Source organism: Podarcis pityusensis (assembly GCF_964106645.2).
Source record: "Podarcis pityusensis genome assembly, chromosome: 9".
Classification (NCBI taxonomy): domain Eukaryota; kingdom Metazoa; phylum Chordata; class Lepidosauria; order Squamata; family Lacertidae; genus Podarcis; species Podarcis pityusensis.
The window spans coordinates 30562635-30580101 of record NC_138034.1 but is presented as its reverse complement, the minus strand read 5'-3'; the positions used below and the strand labels follow the sequence as shown (position 1 = coordinate 30580101).

General features: G+C 44.0%; 1 protein-coding gene across 2 annotated transcripts; it reads left to right on the top strand.

Moving 5' to 3' along the window:
• The first annotated feature begins 282 nt into the window (after positions 1–282).
• On the top strand, positions 283–17016 carry CEP44 (centrosomal protein 44). 2 transcript variants are annotated; one of them, XM_081021738.1, is made up of 11 exons: positions 283–364; positions 1144–1287; positions 2276–2423; positions 9516–9662; positions 10260–10412; positions 11598–11744; positions 12511–12723; positions 14038–14113; positions 15698–15822; positions 16039–16076; positions 16814–17016. In XM_081021738.1, the coding sequence occupies exons 2-11, from the start codon at positions 1199–1201 to the stop codon at positions 16860–16862; spliced, it is 1185 nt and encodes a 394-aa protein (XP_080877864.1). In that variant the 5' UTR covers positions 283–364; positions 1144–1198; the 3' UTR covers positions 16863–17016. The 2 variants fall into 2 exon arrangements, with proteins under 2 accessions (XP_080877864.1, XP_080877865.1); XM_081021739.1 differs by lacking the exon at positions 283–364 and adding an exon at positions 627–779.
• The last annotated feature ends 451 nt before the right edge of the window (positions 17017–17467 follow it).

The window sequence follows — 17467 nt, the reverse complement described above, 5'->3', positions numbered from 1 at the left end:
GGCCCAGAGAGACCGACGCGGGGTTCGCAGCGGCAGATTCGGTTCCACGGGGGTCGGAAATAAAACATACATTTTTATTGATTGATTGCGAAAGATTGGAGCTTTCCCTCCCCCTTGCAGGACACGGCGCTGCCTGAGAAGAAATTCTCGGGGCCGGCCAATAGGGCTAGCAGCCTCGGAGGGGGGAAGGTGTGAGGAATCTGCCGGAGCGGAGCGAAAGGCTGCCTCGAGTTCCCGCGGGAGCGCTCAAACTGCCGCCAACAGGGGGAGGGAAGGAAGAAAGAAAGGGCGGGGGCGGCGCGAGGAGCGCGAGGAGGTGGGCGGGGCTCCGACCATCCTTCAGGCCAAAGGTGGGCCGGGGCCGGTAAGGTGACTCTGCAACCTTATGCACGCGTAACCGAAATAACCGCCTATACTTCTCCCCTATCCCTGTGCTTCTCTTTCCCTCTTACTTTTTCTTGTTGTCCCGAGTCTGTTTTTGACTATGAGGAACCTGTCATACCTTTTCGTTATAAGGCGCCGTTGACATTGCTGTTTATTAATGACAATAGTCATGTGTCAGCTGCAGAACTAAGCCTTGCCGGGTTCAGTAGGTGTTTGCTAAGCAGCAAGTGAATTAATTGTGTGTAGGATTGCAGTCTGTGTAAAAAAAAAAGGGGGGGGGAATTGCAGTCTGATCCTACACCTGATTTTTGTGGAAATGAGCTCAGTGGGAAGCAGACTCCTAACCATGTCTGCTCGGAAGTAGTCCTATAGAATTCAACGAGGCTTACTTCCAGGTAACAGGGGTTGGATTGCAAGCAGAATAAGTGTGCGCAGGGCTGTAACCTTCCCAGTGCAATCCTATTTTATGCTCCAGAAGCTAGTCCTACTGGGTTTAATGGGCCTACAGTTGTAGCCTGGGTTTCCAGAGTGAAAGTGTGGTATTTGCAAAACAATTCTTCTTTGTTTTGTTTTTGCAACCCTAAAAATGCCACTTAAGATGAAATGTGTCCTTCCCATGCACAAGGTTGAAAGTGGATAGTTGTTTTCATACGACAAATCTTGAGTCCATTTTGGCTTTGAGCTAGTTCTATAATGTGAGCGTATAATATGACTAACCAAAACATTTGAATTCTAAAATGCAACTATTCTGTGTTCTAGTCTGTACTGAGCGCTTCCTATGATCTGAACGAAATAAGAATTGTAACGTGATAGCATGGCCACAGGAGATTTAAAAGGAAACTTGCGTAAAATAGAGCAAGGACTTCGACTTTTAAATTATCCCAGAGATGTTGATTATGCTGGGTAAGTGCAGGTATATCTTTATTTTTTATAATATCCATTGGTTCTATCAAACATGATTTGCTGCGAAAGGTATCTACAGTTCTCATATCAGAATCATGTTATTTTAATGTTGCTTCTGCTTGGACTGTGGACCAGTTTAAAAAAATATACAGTATAATAAACTGAATTGTTAAAGAAGAGGCAAGAATTTTGCTTGTACTGTATTCCTGTTTGGATAATAGATGAACACTGGTAGGCAGCTAAAACCAATATAGTCTGATGTATGGTCGAGAGCCGGTGTGGTTTAGTGGTTAAGAGCGGTAGACTCATAATCTGGGGAACCGGGTTCGCGTCTCCGCTCCTCCACATGCAGCTGCTGGGTGACCTTGGGCTAGTCACACTTCTCGGAAGTCTCTCAGCCCCACTCACCTCACAGAGTGTTTGTTGTGGGGGAGGAAGGGAAAGGAGAATGTTAGCCGCTTTGAAACTCCTTAAAGGGAGTGAAAGGTGGGATATCAAATCCAAACTCTTGGATGGGGAAAGGGTCATTCCAGGCATTCTTTAAATTGTGCATTCATGATGCTTTGGGCTCATAATTGTATCAGGGTATTGTATCATCACTGCAGAAAATCTAATAAAGTTGAATGATGTGTGGATGCTGCAGTTTAAATTCACCATAAATGCAGAATAGAAATGCAGAAAACAGTGGTCTGAAAGAACCCATTTTTATATGTTACCCTGCCTCCCCTTCCTGTGTCTTTAAATGGAAAGCAAAGATGCTTATGAAGTAGAAACTTTCTTACAAAGTGTTGGTTGCAGTTAACAAGAAAAAGGACTTGAGATATGCTTGGAAATTTGAAAGCACCCAAAATGTGAGTACATTGTAAAATAGTTACAACTCTGATTTTAATATAGTGTTTCTAGAGGAACAGAAATAGAACAGCTGCACTTCCACTGGTGCAGTAGAATACAATATTCTCTTACTGTCTAGCTTTTCTCTCTATTACAGGTTGGCAAAGGGGGATCCATCTGCATTTTTGCCCATCATCAGCTATTGCTTCACATCCTTCTCAACGTATATTGCAGAACTTCTAGTGGAATCGGATGTGAAACTCATGGCAAAGAATGACTTGCGTTTTATTGATGCCGTTTATAAGGTATTTATATAGTTCTAGTGTTCTTTGTGACACTACCACTTGTTGAGAATAACGGAAAAGTAAAAGTTTGTTTTAAACTTTACTTTCACCACGTGTCTCAAAGCCCCTTACAAAAATAAAAAAAAGAAAATCTATTTTAAAACATAAGTTAAAATGTCCAAGAGTAGAACATTAAAGCAAAATTCATGGTGTAATGGTCTTATGAAAAAGTTGTGTGGCATTATGGAGGCTACAAACAGGTTTAAATTGTTACAGCACTCACATGATTGTATGATCTCAGCATGTATTACCGTATTTTTCGCCCTATAGGACGCACCGGCCCATAGGACGCACCTAGTTTTTTGGGGGGGAAATAAAGGGGAAAAAAATTATTCCCCCCCCCCCAGCCTGAAGCTCTGCTTCAGTGCGCCCCGTGCTCCGGGCAGCAGGCTGCTATCCACAGCCTAGGGAGCCCTGCGGGAACTCGGTGCGCACCAACCCCTCTCGCTCTCCAAGCTTCAGCGAAAGCCTGCATTCGCCCCATAGGACGTACACAGATTTCCCCTTCATTTTTGGAGGGGAAAAAGTGCGTCCTATAGGGCGGAAAATACGGTATGTTGTGACATTTTATAGGCAGTGTTCTAGCTTGTATGATATATTAAGTGAGAGATAAGATGGGGTTTGTTCACACGTGATGTGATGGGACGATGAGCTGCTTGTGTGTAAAATCCAAGTCCCTCAGAGTTTGGTCAAGTTTGCAAACCTCTGTCTGTAACGGAGCCCCTTAAACATGGCTCCGTCAGTCGCTGGCAGATTCCGACAGTGGTTGCTTTCGGAATCGCTTCCAACATAAAAGCTCCTTAACGGAAACACGTCTTCTGGACTCTCTGCGTGACAGTTTCCGGCGAGGAGTGGGTGTCCCTACAGGAGGTCCTGAAACCTCCCCACTGCTTTCGCTGGAAGTGTCTCTGAGCCATCCCTCCAGCTCACTTTCCCTCAGCTCAGCTCCTCTCCCCCTACTGGTTCCCTCTTCAGCTGCTGAGTCTCTCCCAACCTGTGTGAGCCCTTTCACTTCCCTTCCTTCCGATGGCAGTTCCCTGACATCCACCTCCCCTCCAGGACCCCCTTCATCCCCTCTCGCCCCCTCCTCTACGGGCGGTGAGGAGGCAAAACCCCGGAATGAACTTCCTTCATCTTCCGATGTCTCGAACACTTCTCTCCACCTGTTGCGGTTCCTGGTCTCGAAGTACTCCTCCGCCTCAGAGTCCATCTCCCCTTCCCCTTCCGAGTCCGAGAATCCTTCCAACTCCTCCTCCTCATCGGTGGTCCCAAAGTATTCCCTCCGGAACCTCTCCACAGGCTGAGGTTTCCTTGGGAACCTTTGATGGAACGTTTCTATCAATACCTCGTCATTGATATCTTCTGCCATTACCCAAGTGTTTTCTGACTCCGGTTCTCCTTCCCACGCTACCAAATACTCCACCTGATCCCCCTTCCACCTGGCGTCGAGGATTTCTGCCACATGGCTGCTGCATTCCCTTTCTTCTATGACCGGTCCCCGAGTGGCCATCCCTTCTCGTCCCCCCTCATACGGTGACAGTAACGACCTGTGAAATACTGGGTGCAGTTTCATGTGGTTGGGTAACCGGAGCCTGAAAGCCACTGGGTTGACCTGTTGAATGACCTCAAAGGGACCCAATCTCCTGGGTCTTAATTTCTTACAACCTCCTTTGAACGGCAACCCTTGGGTTGACAGCCACACCCTATCTCCCACCCTTATGGTTTCACCTTCCCTTCGGTTCTTGTCTGCCTGCCTCTTGTATTCTTCCTTCGCCCTTTCTAAGTTGATTTGGAGCTGACGATGGATTGCTTCCATTTCTTCTACAAAATGCTCGGCTGCCGGGACGCTCCACCTCTCCCCTTCTCCCCCTGGGAAAGCCCTGGGATGACACCCATAATTAGCCAAGAAGGGGCTCATCCCTGTGGACACATTCTCGGCATTGTTGTAGGCAAATTCCGCCAGCGCCAACTTTTCTACCCAGTCATTCTCTCTGTCATTGACATAACACCTCAGGTATTGCTGGAGGACACCGTTTGCTCTTTCCGCCTGCCCGTTGGTTTCAGGGTGCCGGGCAGTCGAAAAGTTGACCTCCACCTGCAGTAAGCTCATGAGCTTCCTCCAGAACCTGGAAGTAAATTGTTTTCCTCGGTCTGAGACCACCCTCAATGGCACCCCGTGCAACCTAAAAATGTGTTCTACAAATAACTTCGCTGTCTCTTCCGCTGTGACTGCATGCGAGCAGGCTACAAAGTGGCACATCTTTGTTAGTAGGTCTACCACCACCATGATGGCTGTTTTCCCCTTGGACTTCGGCAGATCAGTCATAAAATCTATCGACACTGCCTCCCAAGGTCGTTCTGGGGTTGGTAAGGGTTCTAATAGTCCCGCCGGTGCCCGCCTCTCCCCTTTGGCTCGCTGGCATTGCTCACACCCTCTTACATACTCCCGTACATCTTCCCTCACCTTAGGCCACCAAAATTCCCTGGTGACCAACCACATGGTTTTGTGTTGTCCAAAATGCCCCGCCGTGGGGCTGTCGTGCAACTGCTTGAGTACCCTCCCCCTTAAGTCTCCTTCAGGGATATACAGTGCCCCTTTGTAATACAAAGCTCCATTTCTTTCCTCGAAACCCCCTGGTTCCTCTCCCTCACCCCTAAGACCTCTGAGCTTATTCTGGGCGTATTCATCATTCTCTGTTTCCTCTACCAGTTCTCTTTGTCCCACCAATGCCGCCCCACACACCCAGCGGTCCTCTGGAATGACATGTCTCTCTTCGGGTGCTCCCTCCCCCTCCAAATATTCAGGTTTGCGTGAGAGAGCGTCCGCCCTAATGTTCTCTGGGCCTGGCACGTAACAAATCTCAAAGTTAAATTTGGAGAACTCCTGGGCCCATCTCACTTGCCGTTGGTTGAGCACTCGTGCCGTCCTCCAATACTCTAGGTTCTTGTGGTCAGTGCACACTTGCACCTTATGTTGTGCGCCAATTAGCAGGTGCCTCCATCTCCGGAACGCCTCATGAATGGCTAGTAGTTCTCGGTCATACACCGTGTAGTTCCTCTCGGATTTGTTCAGCTTTCGCGAAAAAAAGGCACACGGTCTCCACTCTGACTCCTCCTTCCCCGGCTGCAGAAGCACCGCCCCAATCGCTCTGTCTGATGCGTCAGTTTCCACTCTCATCGGTTTTTGTAAATCCACATGCAGGAGTTGTTGTTCCGAGGCGAAGGCCCTTTTTAGTTCCTCAAATGCTCGCTCCGCCTCCTCAGTCCAAACGAACTTCTTCTTACTGCTGAGACAGTCCGTAATGGGCGCCGTCAGGTGGGCAAAGTTTCGGATGAACTTACGATAGAAGTTCCCAAATCCTAGGAACCTCTGCACATCCTTCCTTGTTTTGGGTGTTTTCCATTCCAGCACCGCCTGGACCTTGCCGGGATCCATGGCCAATCCCTTGTCTGACAGGCGATACCCCAGGAATTCCACCTCCTTGGTATGAAACTGACACTTCTCCAGTTTCACCCACAGCTGGTTGGCTTGCAGCCTGCTCAACACTTCTCTGACGTCTCTCACATGCTGCTCCTCATTCTCAGAATACACCAACACGTCGTCTAAGAAGGCCACACAATTCTTGTAAAGCAAAGGCCCCAGGACGTGGTTCATAAACGATTGAAAGCATGCGGAGCCTGCTTGTAGGCCGAAGGGCATAACTAAATATTCAAATGCCCCTAAAGGGGTGAACATGGTGGTTTTCCATTCATCCCCCTTCCTTATTCGTATCAGGTTGTACGCCCCCCTTAGGTCCAGCTTTGTGAAAATCTTTCCCTTCCGCACCCTTGTCAAAATGTCGTCAATCCTGGGCATAGGGAAAGCCACTGGTTCTGACACTGCATTTAAGGCCCTGAAGTCACACACGAGCCTCGGCTTGTTCGTGTTTTTTTTATCCACAAAAAACACTGGGCTGCCCCCCACCGCCCTGGACTCTCTGATGAACCCTCTCTTCAGGTTCTTGTCAATGAACTCTCTTAGCTCCTGCATCTCTCTGTCTGACATGGCGTACAGCTTGCCTACAGGGAGCTGTGCCCCAGGGAGTAAATTGATTTGACAGTCAAAGGGTCTATGCGGAGGTAGTTGGTCAGCTTCCCTTTCGCTGAAGACGTCGCGGAGATCTGCGTATTGTCGTGGTACCTTCACGTTCTCCGTTACTTCAGTCCCTGCTAGGGTGGCTTGGGCCCCTGCCAAACCCTTTCCCTCCTTGCAGTGTTCTAAGCAATGTGCTGAACCAAAAGAAACCACTCTCTGATGCCAGCCCACCAGCGGATCATGTAACGCTAGCCAGCTCATCCCCAATATAATGGGAGCTCCTCCCAAGGTGGCCACATTAAACGCTATCAGTTCGGTGTGCCTTGCCACCTTCATTATCATTGGGACGGTCTGCAAGCTGACTTCTCCTCCCAACAGCTCCCTGCCATCGATCGTGGTCACCTGCAGGGGGTTGCTTAAAGGGATCGTCTGTATCTGGTGTTCAGCTGCAAACTCTTTGCTCATGAAATTGCAGGAGCTGCCTGAGTCCAACAGCGCCTTTATCTTTAGAGGGTGTCCGTTTGGCAGCTCTAGCGCCACTTCTATCACTAGGGCGGGTTTAGGAGGTTCTGGCGTGGGCACTTTCACTGCTCTTTGGCCTGGCTGCTGTGCCCCGACGGTGGCAGCCAGGCGTTGGCTTTTACTTGCTCCGGTATTTCTTCCTCTCTTCCCTCCACAGCTCCTACCATCCCTTGCCATTCCTTCCTCTGGGGGCAGACTCTGGCAAAGTGACCTGGCTGTTGGCAGAGATAGCATTTCCGGGCGCCTTTTCCCTCCTTCTTTCCCCCCTCACTGGGCTTTGAAACTGCGCGCGCGCGCGCTGTTCCGATTTCCATCGGCTCTGCCGGCGGGAAAGTTGGCTCTGGAATGTCTGGAATGCGGAACTCCTTCCAACGTTCCCCCTTCCCTTCCCGCCTCTCCAATGCTCTCGCCTCCTGGCGCGCTCCTATGGTCAGCGCTGATTTGGTCAGCTGGTCCATAGACTCCGCCCTGGGCGCCCGGGAAAGTTCGTCTTTCACAGCCGAAGAAAGCCCTTCTTCAAAGAGCATTTGAATGGGTTCCGCCGATAGATCCCACCCCAATTTATGGATCAACATGGTGAACTCAGTCCAGTACTCACGGACAGATCGGCTCCCCTGTTTGCAAGCCATTAACTGTCTGCGCACCACTCCCTGTTCAATATCGCTGGAAAACATCAGATCCATGGCGCGAAAGAACTTCATCGTGTCCTTTAGGACGTCACTATTCGCTGCCATCAGGGGTCTAACCCAGTCTCTCGCCCCCTTTTCAAGATGCCCAATCACGAAAGCCACTCGTGATTCCTCGTCAGGGAATTCATCAAACTGCAGATTGAGGGCATATTGCATCTCTGTCCGAAAGCCATGATAGTCTTTGGGCTCCCCCCCAAACTTCTGCACCAATCCTGGTACCTTTCTGGCGAGCTGGGTGTCTTTCCCCTTTTTGTCTGCATCCTGAGCCCTCCTCTCCTCAAGCCTCGCCGTCTGCAGCGCTAGCTGGACCTCCAACACCCGGTACCTTTCTTCCAGGCTTGGACCCGCTCCAGCTCCTGCTTCTCCGGTTCCGGCTGGGTTGCTCATGATGCCTTCTCCTGCACAAGCTGCTCACGGAGACTGTTGGAATGCTGTGATGGGACGATGAGCTGCTTGTGTGTAAAATCCAAGTCCCTCAGAGTTTGGTCAAGTTTGCAAACCTCTGTCTGTAACGGAGCCCCTTAAACATGGCTCCGTCAGTCGCTGGCAGATTCCGACAGTGGTTGCTTTCGGAATCGCTTCCAACATAAAAGCTCCTTAACGGAAACACGTCTTCTGGACTCTCTGCGTGACAGTTTCCGGCGAGGAGTGGGTGTCCCTACAGGAGGTCCTGAAACCTCCCCACTGCTTTCGCTGGAAGTGTCTCTGAGCCATCCCTCCAGCTCACTTTCCCTCAGCTCAGCTCCTCTCCCCCTACTGGTTCCCTCTTCAGCTGCTGAGTCTCTCCCAACCTGTGTGAGCCCTTTCACTTCCCTTCCTTCCGATGGCAGTTCCCTGACACGTGAGTTCAAGGATCTATGGTTTTAGGGCTGATCTTACTAGCTAAGCTAAAACCTGTTACCAGGACCTTGTCCCTATTATTTTCACTGATCTCACACTATGCAGGAACAATCCCCCAACCCTGGCTTAACTCTACTAAAGAAGCTTCTTCTAGCGTCAGACATTGAGAGTTTGGTGGAAGTGCTGCAGCAACACCCTTCACAATGCAGTAGCAAATGACTTCTTGGCCTTACTCTCAGCCTTTGAGCTGGGAAGCAGGCAGGAATCTGCCCTCCTCTGTATGTCCAAGAGTTGAAGGAAGGCTGGTGCTCATTACACTTGCCAGATAATGTAAAGAGTGATCTGTACATAAGCTGATGCATAATAGAACATGACTCACTGTATTTTTAAAATTACTTCTGCTTATCATAAATTAGCTAGGTGTCTCACCACCATTAAATGCAATATATCAACAGTAAAAGCTATCCACAGACCTGTGTATTACAAGCCAAACTGGCATAGGGAAATTGGGATAAATTATATCTCTAAACTCTTGTCCAAGTAAAAAGTATAGACTTAAGTATACTTAGGTATCTAATAGGAATCCTAATGAACAGAAGATTTTATTTTTTTAAAAGCACAATGGTCTCTCTTACTTTTTTGATATGGCTTCAACTGCTGGACAGGGCTAGAAATTACAGGAATGCAAAAAAGCACTTCCTGGGTTTTCATGCACTAGTTGTAACCCACAGTTAACCCGTATCTGAAGAAGTGTGCATGCACACGAAAGCTCATACTAATAACAAACTTAGTTGGTCTCTAAGGTGCTACTGGAAGGAATTTTTTTATTATTTTGTTTTGACTACGGGAGACCAACACGGCTACCTACCTGTAACCACAGTTATAGTGACTGTGAAAGCAATTTCTTTTTTTCTCTGTTCCTTGCAGGTTCTCCGAGATCAATTTCAGTATAAGCCAGTCCTATCAAAACAGCAGTTCCTCCAATATGGCTTTGCAGAGAGAAAAATACAGATTGTTTGTGACATTATTAATTTAGTCTATAAAAGGCATAAAGAATTAAGTAATATGAATAAGGTATTGATAAAGTTATTAATTTAGTTCGTACTTCTGAGAAATAAAAATGTTAATATATTTTAAGGTCTGAGTAAAATAACCAGCACATTTTTGTTATTACAGTTTCTTGGATGTGTGAAAACTTCGTGTTTGCTCCATTTATCAGTTTATTATTTTAATTAACAAAATTTATGAATGGCTCTCAGGGTGTCTTACTGAACTGGCTCTGGTTTGGGTGTGGACCCCACTCCCCTTTTCTGTTGTCTATGGGTATTGGGGAAATCAGATAATTCTCATTTCCCCCCTAATTTTTCTTCTTCTTCCTGCACATCAGTGTATAGGCAGTTAAAAAGACATAGTGCCATACTTTGATTTAATTTCAGTTATAACTTCTTGCAAAGTTGTGTAATATTATGTTTGGATTTGATTGCTACAATTTGCTCTTCAAAATCACTCTTGAGAGGATACAGTGTATGTGTTTATATCTTTCCCTTAGAGCTCATATACTTGCATAATTACGTCAACAAAATGTTTTGTTAGAACATACTTCATATTGTAAAAACAGAAAAATATATGCATCATTAACTATTTGGATGGGACTTCTGTGTGTTTTTATAGGTCAAAACCCAAACAAGAAAGAGAACCCATCCAGTTAGACCTCAGCTACAAGCAAACAGCCCTAGTGTGCCCGATTCTACAACGTTCTGTGCTACAAATCTTTTTCCTACTCTTCCGGATTCTGCAACAATCTCTACTATGGATTTTCAGCAGGTAAGAGAGCACTAAAATTATTTTAGAAGAAGAAATAAAATACACAATTATTTTAGACAAAAAACTGAAAGACTGTAGATATGTTTCCAGCAACAATAGCTTTTTTACTGAGCAAGTTGTCTGAAAAATTCTCACCAGAAACTGAACTGTGTTCAGATATCTGGCTGATTCTTTGTGCCACTACCTTCTAGGCTTGTCATCCTGGCACTGTAAGATTACCTTTCAGGTAATCGGAATATGGAGTTATGAATCCTGACCCTCTGCTCCTGAAGCAGTTTGACTGGGGAGGATTCCTCAGTAATTTGGTGTGTCTGTAGGAACATACTTTTAAAAAAGAAATTTATGAAACAAAATTCAAACAACATAAAGAAATATCATTGCAACAGGTTGAAAGCAGCATAAACTTGGATATTATCATTGAACTGGTTCCAAAACATTACGAAAAAACCCAATTTTTCCATAAACCTGTTAGGTTGGTTTATATGCAGTCTTTTATCATAAGTTAGCATAATCATAGCTACTATGGACCAAAGTTTTTCAATCCATTCAGATATCTTTAGCTGTTATAATCTTAGCAGCAGTAATAAAGTTGAACATTACTTCTTGATCACTTTCTAAAATAAACTCTTTTAGATAACCAAGCCGAAATGCTTTAGGTTCCAAGGGTATACTAACATATCACAGATATTAGTCTGAATGGATTTCCAGAATATTTCTGTTTGAGAACAATTCCAGAAAATGTGTATGTGATCTGTTTTGTTTAATCCACATTTACAACATTTATCAGACACTATTTGTATATTAATAAGGCATCAAATACATTGATAGAGGGTTTCTAAAACAGTCCTCTTTAAAACAGTCCTTTAAAACAGTTCACAGAAGTTATATTAGAAACTCAGTTCCTGGTTTTCACGACTTATTAAAAATAGGGCTAACGCTGAACCAATATGAGGATGGGGCCTTTAGAGATTCCTTGTCTATACAATACTGGGAGTGGTTTTTTATTTTGTTCTTATCTTCAAAATCACTTCTAAGTTTTTGTATTTTATGCCTCAAGTATTTTATCCCGCACATACATGTGTTTTATAGCCAGGTTCAATTAAAAAGTGTTCTGCTGTTGACTTATATGGCCTTTATTAATACTCTCTGCATCACTTTGTGTGTGGGGTCTTTTACATGGCAAAGAATCCTCAAATAGAACATCATAAAAGTATGTTGAGTGCAAGACTCCCACAAGACATAATCAATGAAGCACTGGAGGAGGAAGAGGAGCAGGAGGAGCAGGAAGAAGTTGCCTGTATTGCTGATGATCCAGTCAGTGTACGTGAACAGGTAGGACCATTTAAATTTTCTTTACTCACCTGCCTGTTGAAATAATCATAATTTTTCAGCTAATATATCTTGTGCATTGTTATGGGCTGGATTCGGCTAAAGAGGTGTGCTAGTGGGAGCCAGCAAGAGTCCCGCTAGCACATCGGGGCTTTCTTCCCCCTTTGCACGCCCTAATCTGCTCTGGTGGGGGGGTTGAAAGAACCCCTAGAAACGTGGGGGGGGGGGGGGAGAAGAGGAAAGATTGTTCCAATGGTACAGGAAATAGTAATAAATTTGACACATGATTAAATAGCAAAAGCAGCTAGTGGGAAAACAATCTACATAATGTTGCCAGTACCCCCTTGAGGCATTCATCATAACAGCAGGGCCCAAAGTGTGGCTGCACCAACCCTTTAAGAACATAAGAGCCTGTGAATAAGGCCAAAAGCCTGTCTAGTCTTAGCACTCCAGTCTGACAGTGCCCAGAAAGATACCTGTGGTAAGCTTGCAAGCACAACCTGGGAGCAATAGCACTCCCGTCACCTGTGATTCCTGTCAAGTGGTATCAGAGGCATAAAGCCTCTTGCAGTGGAGGTGGAACATAAAGACTATCCATGGCCACTAGCCATGATGGCTATCTTCCATTCATTTCTTTAACCCTCAATCCTCTTTAAAGCAATTCAGGTTGATGGCTGTCACTGCCTCTTGTCGGAGAGAATTAAGGCACAAAGGGGGCTAATGAGTAAAGATTATCTAAAACTTTGGATGAATAAAATATTATTTACAGGTCTTGGAGGAAAATAATAATGAAATGCAAGAATTAAAGAGCCAACTTGATGAACTGCAGGAGAAGCTTAATAAACTGGACTGGGTAGAAGAAAAGTTACAGGCATTAGAAGATAAACTGCAGGGAAAGGTTGTTATAGATGAAAAGGAGTGGAATAATTTACTGAGCCGGGTCTTACTACTTGAAACACAACTGTTACTGCAGTCCAAAAAGGTATGCTTTTACCACTTACAGCTATATTGATGTATTTGCCACTTTGAGCTCCTAAATAATGATAATGTTTTGTTTTAGCTTACCAGCTGTGTATCCTTTGGGTTGCTTCTAGTAAAGCTGTTTCTCAACTGTGGCCTTTTTTTCTTATGAGCCAACTTAACTTATTTTACTGTATTTATTTTTTATTTATTCTTACCTCCAGCCCCTTGAGTTTTATTCTGTTGAATGTCAGTTGTGTAGGGCATAAATTTCCAATTGTGAGATATAATTAGAGAATAACTGTTGGTTACTTTAGCAAGAAATAAACTTGCATCATTCAATGTATACTGTGTGTATAGAATCATAAAAAGGTAAAGGGACCCCTGACCATTAGGTCCAGTCGTGACCGACTCTGGGGTTGCGCTGCTCATCTCGCTTTATTGGCCGAGGGAGCTGGCATTAAGCTTCCGTTCATGTGGCCAGCATGACTAAGCCGCTTCTGGAGAACCAGAGCAGTGCACGGAAACGCCGTTTACCTTCCTGCCGGAGCAGTACCTATTTATCTACTTGCACTTTGACATGCTTTCAAACTGCTAGGTTGGCAGGAGCAGGGATCGAGCAATGGAAGCTCATCCCGTCGTGGGGATTCAAACCGCCGACCTTCTGATCGGCAAGTCCTAGGCTCTGTGATTTAACCCACAGCACCACCCGCGTCCCACGTATTGAGTCATAGAGTCATAGAATTGTAGAGTTGGAAGGGAGCACATGGATCATCTAGTCCAACCCTCCGCAATGCAGGAATATTTTGCCTAATATGGGGCTCGAACCCATGATGCTTAGATGAAGAGTCTCATGCTCTACCAATTGAGCTAGTTCCACTGATGCAATGGGACTTCTGTTTCCTCTCTCATCTCCCTCCTGAATGGTCCCCAGTCCTTTAGAGCTTATTTTGAGGCTGCAAGGGAGTGCTGGAAGGGACGGGAGAGGGAGCTCTGTTGGTAGACATGGAAGGCCGTTGCATCATCATAATTTCAACGTTGGATTCAGCCCAGTGTGATGTGCAAGAAACACTGGTGGCTTAGTTTAGACCATAGTTTGCCAAATTTGGATGATTGTGATAGAACTGGCATACATGAACCCATGTTATCTTCCTGATTAAAAGGTAGTGTTTGAAAAGGGATGTTGTCTCTATGCTGCTGATACTGTTGCTTTAGGGAGTGTATTATAACCCATTCACTGAAAGGTACTGAGGGAGATCATTAACCAGATCTAGGAAATGCTAGCTATTTTGCTGAAGAGCACCGTTATAAAGGGGAAAATGTCTTATAATTTCAGGCTGATTTATCTGCAGATTTTAATAACATGAGCCAAGAAAATACCTCTAGCAGAAATATGACTCCAGTTTCTCCTGGTGAGTATTTGATGTAGCTTTCTCCAGTCCATTTTTAAAACTACGCAGTGAGATTGTCAGTTTATATGTGTTGTTGCAAACTGAAATGCAGTCTATTTAAATTTCATTTTCTGTTGACTAGGGGTTGGAAACCTCTGGCCTGCTAGTCAAATTAAGGCCACCAGTTTGGCCCATGCAGCCATTTTTTGGCCAACCACACTCACATATCACCTGCTGTCTGGCACAAATCCTGATTGTTCCATTGCAGCAGGGCTTGCATTCTACGCTATTTAAATTTGGGCCTAATTCCAAAACCTAACCCTACTGGAAGATTCCAAATGGAACCAATCCCAATGGGGCTTATATTCTGCACCAAGTTTAAATAACACCAAATGCAAGCCCTGGTGCTTTTTGGTGCACATAGAGCCACCTGGTGTCCTATGTTATCAGGTGATTGACAGGTAGGCAGATCTTCCCACCTGTCAAAAGTAGCCCTCAGAGAGATGCCCAGTTTGGAATCCAGACCAAAGTGGATAGTCACTTTTGGGAATGTTGCCTTGTCCTCTCTTTGTACATGTACAGCATTGGCCCCCCAACTAAGAAACTAAATTCTGCTTGAAGTTAGGCAGGCTCCATCCCTCAGTACCTTTAAATGAGCCTTCAAGGCCTATCTTTTTACTGATCCTTTTAAATGGCTAGTTTTGGGTTGTGATTGTTTTATATTTTGTTTTGTATGGTCATGTTCATTCTAGTTTTAATAATATTTTGTAGTGTTTTGAAATGTACATTTTTAGACTTGTCTTAAAATTGTCTTATAGTTTATTTGTATGTTTATGTTTCTGTAAACGGTTTTGGAAAACATCTTGTTTTGAAAAATTATAGACCATAATTGCAAGAGACACATTTAAAACTTCACCATGCCTTAGAACTACAGAACAGACAGAAAATTTTCCACATCCGTTCTCATTTTATCTAAAATGTATATTAACTATATGGTTGGTTTGCTGTATGAATACTTGTCAATCAACTCATTGTAGTCTCTGTAAGTTGGAACTGATTTATTGTATGATAAAGTACAGCTGTTCTCTGTTGGCTCTGAGATCTGCCAACAGGATATTTTATACAATGTGATGTTTTCTCACTGCAGAGAGGTTTTGGTTGGCCTATAAAAACACTTTTAGGGTAATGCCAAGATCTTACTGACTTGAACAGTGTGGCATTTAAGAAGGGCTTGGAAGAACCCTGATGCCATTTGTGTTGCTTGTAGAGTTGTTAAACTTTTGGGTCCCCCCCCCCCCGGATAAGCATTAGCTCTCAGGAAATAGTTTATTCTCAAGTAATGACCTTTTTGAGTAATGGCATCTGCAACAGCTTACATTGCTAGGAATCATGGCATACCTGGTTAATCGTTGCAGGTAGTTTCTATGTTATAATTGCAATATATGGTTGTGAAATAATGTGAGAGAAAGACCTTGGAGCTTTGCAAATTCATCTCCCTCAATTTCCTTTGTCAATATATTCTGTAAATCAAACTGTGTGATGGCTGACCTGATGTGAGAGAGCAAAAAGGCAAAGGTGATGTTTAAAATGAATATTTCTTTGCAGATAGGGAGAAGGCGGAGCTGCCAGAGACTCTTCATCAGTCGTCTGGATACAGTTCACAGTTATCTGCAGACCCATCTCCCAAAGCCACGGCCGTTAATAATCATGGTCTGTCAGAGGTTTCAAAGGTACTTTAAAAACCAGAAAATGCTAGCTGATTTGCTTTGGAAGAGCTTGTAGATGTTGGTTGATTTTTATTATTATTTGGGGGGTGGGTAACAGCAAACTTTTTCAAAGCACTTTTGATAAAATTAAGTGCTTGTATAAAGTTACTCTGTTCATGCCTTTAAACTTAGAAAAATGCGGACTTCAAAGAATTAATTTAGCCTGTTTTGAAATTGCAGGAGACAACAGTACAAAGAATGGAGAGAATAAGCAAAATGTAAGTAATGGGGGGGGGGGGGGGAAGACAAATTTATTTCTCTGCAGGGAATTGTTTTGGCTTAAAACATATCTAGAAAGTACATGTGTTTTCCAAACCTCAAAGGCCTTTGCATCAGGTGTGGCATTTCCTTAAGGCTGTACTGGATAATAAATCGAGCTACAGTTCCATTTTTTGTGGGATGAGTCACTATTTTTGTTTCTGAAATACAACGTTAAGTGAATTTACTGGTGGCTGCTAGAGATTAGAGTGCTAAATATGTTTATTAGTAATTAGATTCCCCCCCCCCCCCGGTAATGTTTTATTGAAGGAGTTTCTCTTTTTTAAAAACAAAATGAGAACCATGATCATTTTTGCACCCAAGAGCATTGTACTTTGATGTAGTAATGCCTGATTGTGAAACTTTACATTATCATTGTTTGTTTGTTTTTTCCTTCAGTATAATTCTTTTTCAACAGGTTTCATTTTTTAACACTCACCCCAACTTGTATTGTTCTAAAATAATTTCCTACTGAGAAATAAGATGTGCAAAATTTTGAGTTAAGTTGGGAAATTAAGAATATGTGTTTGATATTTTGGAATATGTGTTTTCTATAATCCATATTTCCATATTGTCTTTTAGTCTGATTCTTCTTCAATATAGTTGGGAAAATGCAATTGGTGCTTATTCAATGTTACCATTCTGCAAGTAGACAATTTTGTTTGGCATATCTAACCTCTTTGTATAATATCATCAGGATTGAAGAAACTTCAGAGTTGTTGAAGACCTCAAGAAACACCTCTTGAGAACATTCTGTCCTACACAGCCAGATATCTGCAAGCAATTATGTATGCCTTTAAATTTTTAGAGCTATCTGAATCTCTTTGTGATATTTTGTAACTCAAATTATTTAAAGCTATTTATTTTTATGAAAATAAATATTTTGTAATATCTTTGTCATTGATGCAATTTTCACCTAACTGCGCTTAATTACTTTCTGCACAAAAAACCCTCTGTGCATGTGGCAGAGTTGTTCCAGTACTTGCACTCTGTTTTCGTATTGACATTTGCTAGCACTGGCCTAAGTAATATGTTTTTGAAAGGGCAGCTAAAGGACCATGGTTTACATCCTGTTGGAAATGCTCCAGCTGGGACTTTCATATTGCACCCAAGAGAATTGCATGCCTTCCATCTGTGAAGCTGTAGAAGCCTTAACGAAAACTCCAAATACACCATATTGTAAACGTGTACTTTCTAAAGCCTTTTCAAAAAAATATACATTTTCATGCTTGGTCAGAAAACACCAACACGTTGTAGCATCCATTAAGACTAACAAAGCGAAGGCCATTTTGATCTGAAACATTAAAATATGTAAGTAGGTCTACAGGCTTGGACTGGGAAATGTGTTGAG

Coding starts and splice junctions, on each gene's coding strand:
- CEP44 (XM_081021738.1), top strand. CDS start 1,199: ATGGCCACAGGAGATTTAAAAGGAAACTTGCGTAAAATAGAGCAAGGA. Junction 2,424..9,515: donor TTATTGATGCCGTTTATAAG/GTATTTATATAG, acceptor TGTTCCTTGCAG/GTTCTCCGAGATCAATTTCA. Junction 12,724..14,037: donor TGTTACTGCAGTCCAAAAAG/GTATGCTTTTAC, acceptor TTATAATTTCAG/GCTGATTTATCTGCAGATTT.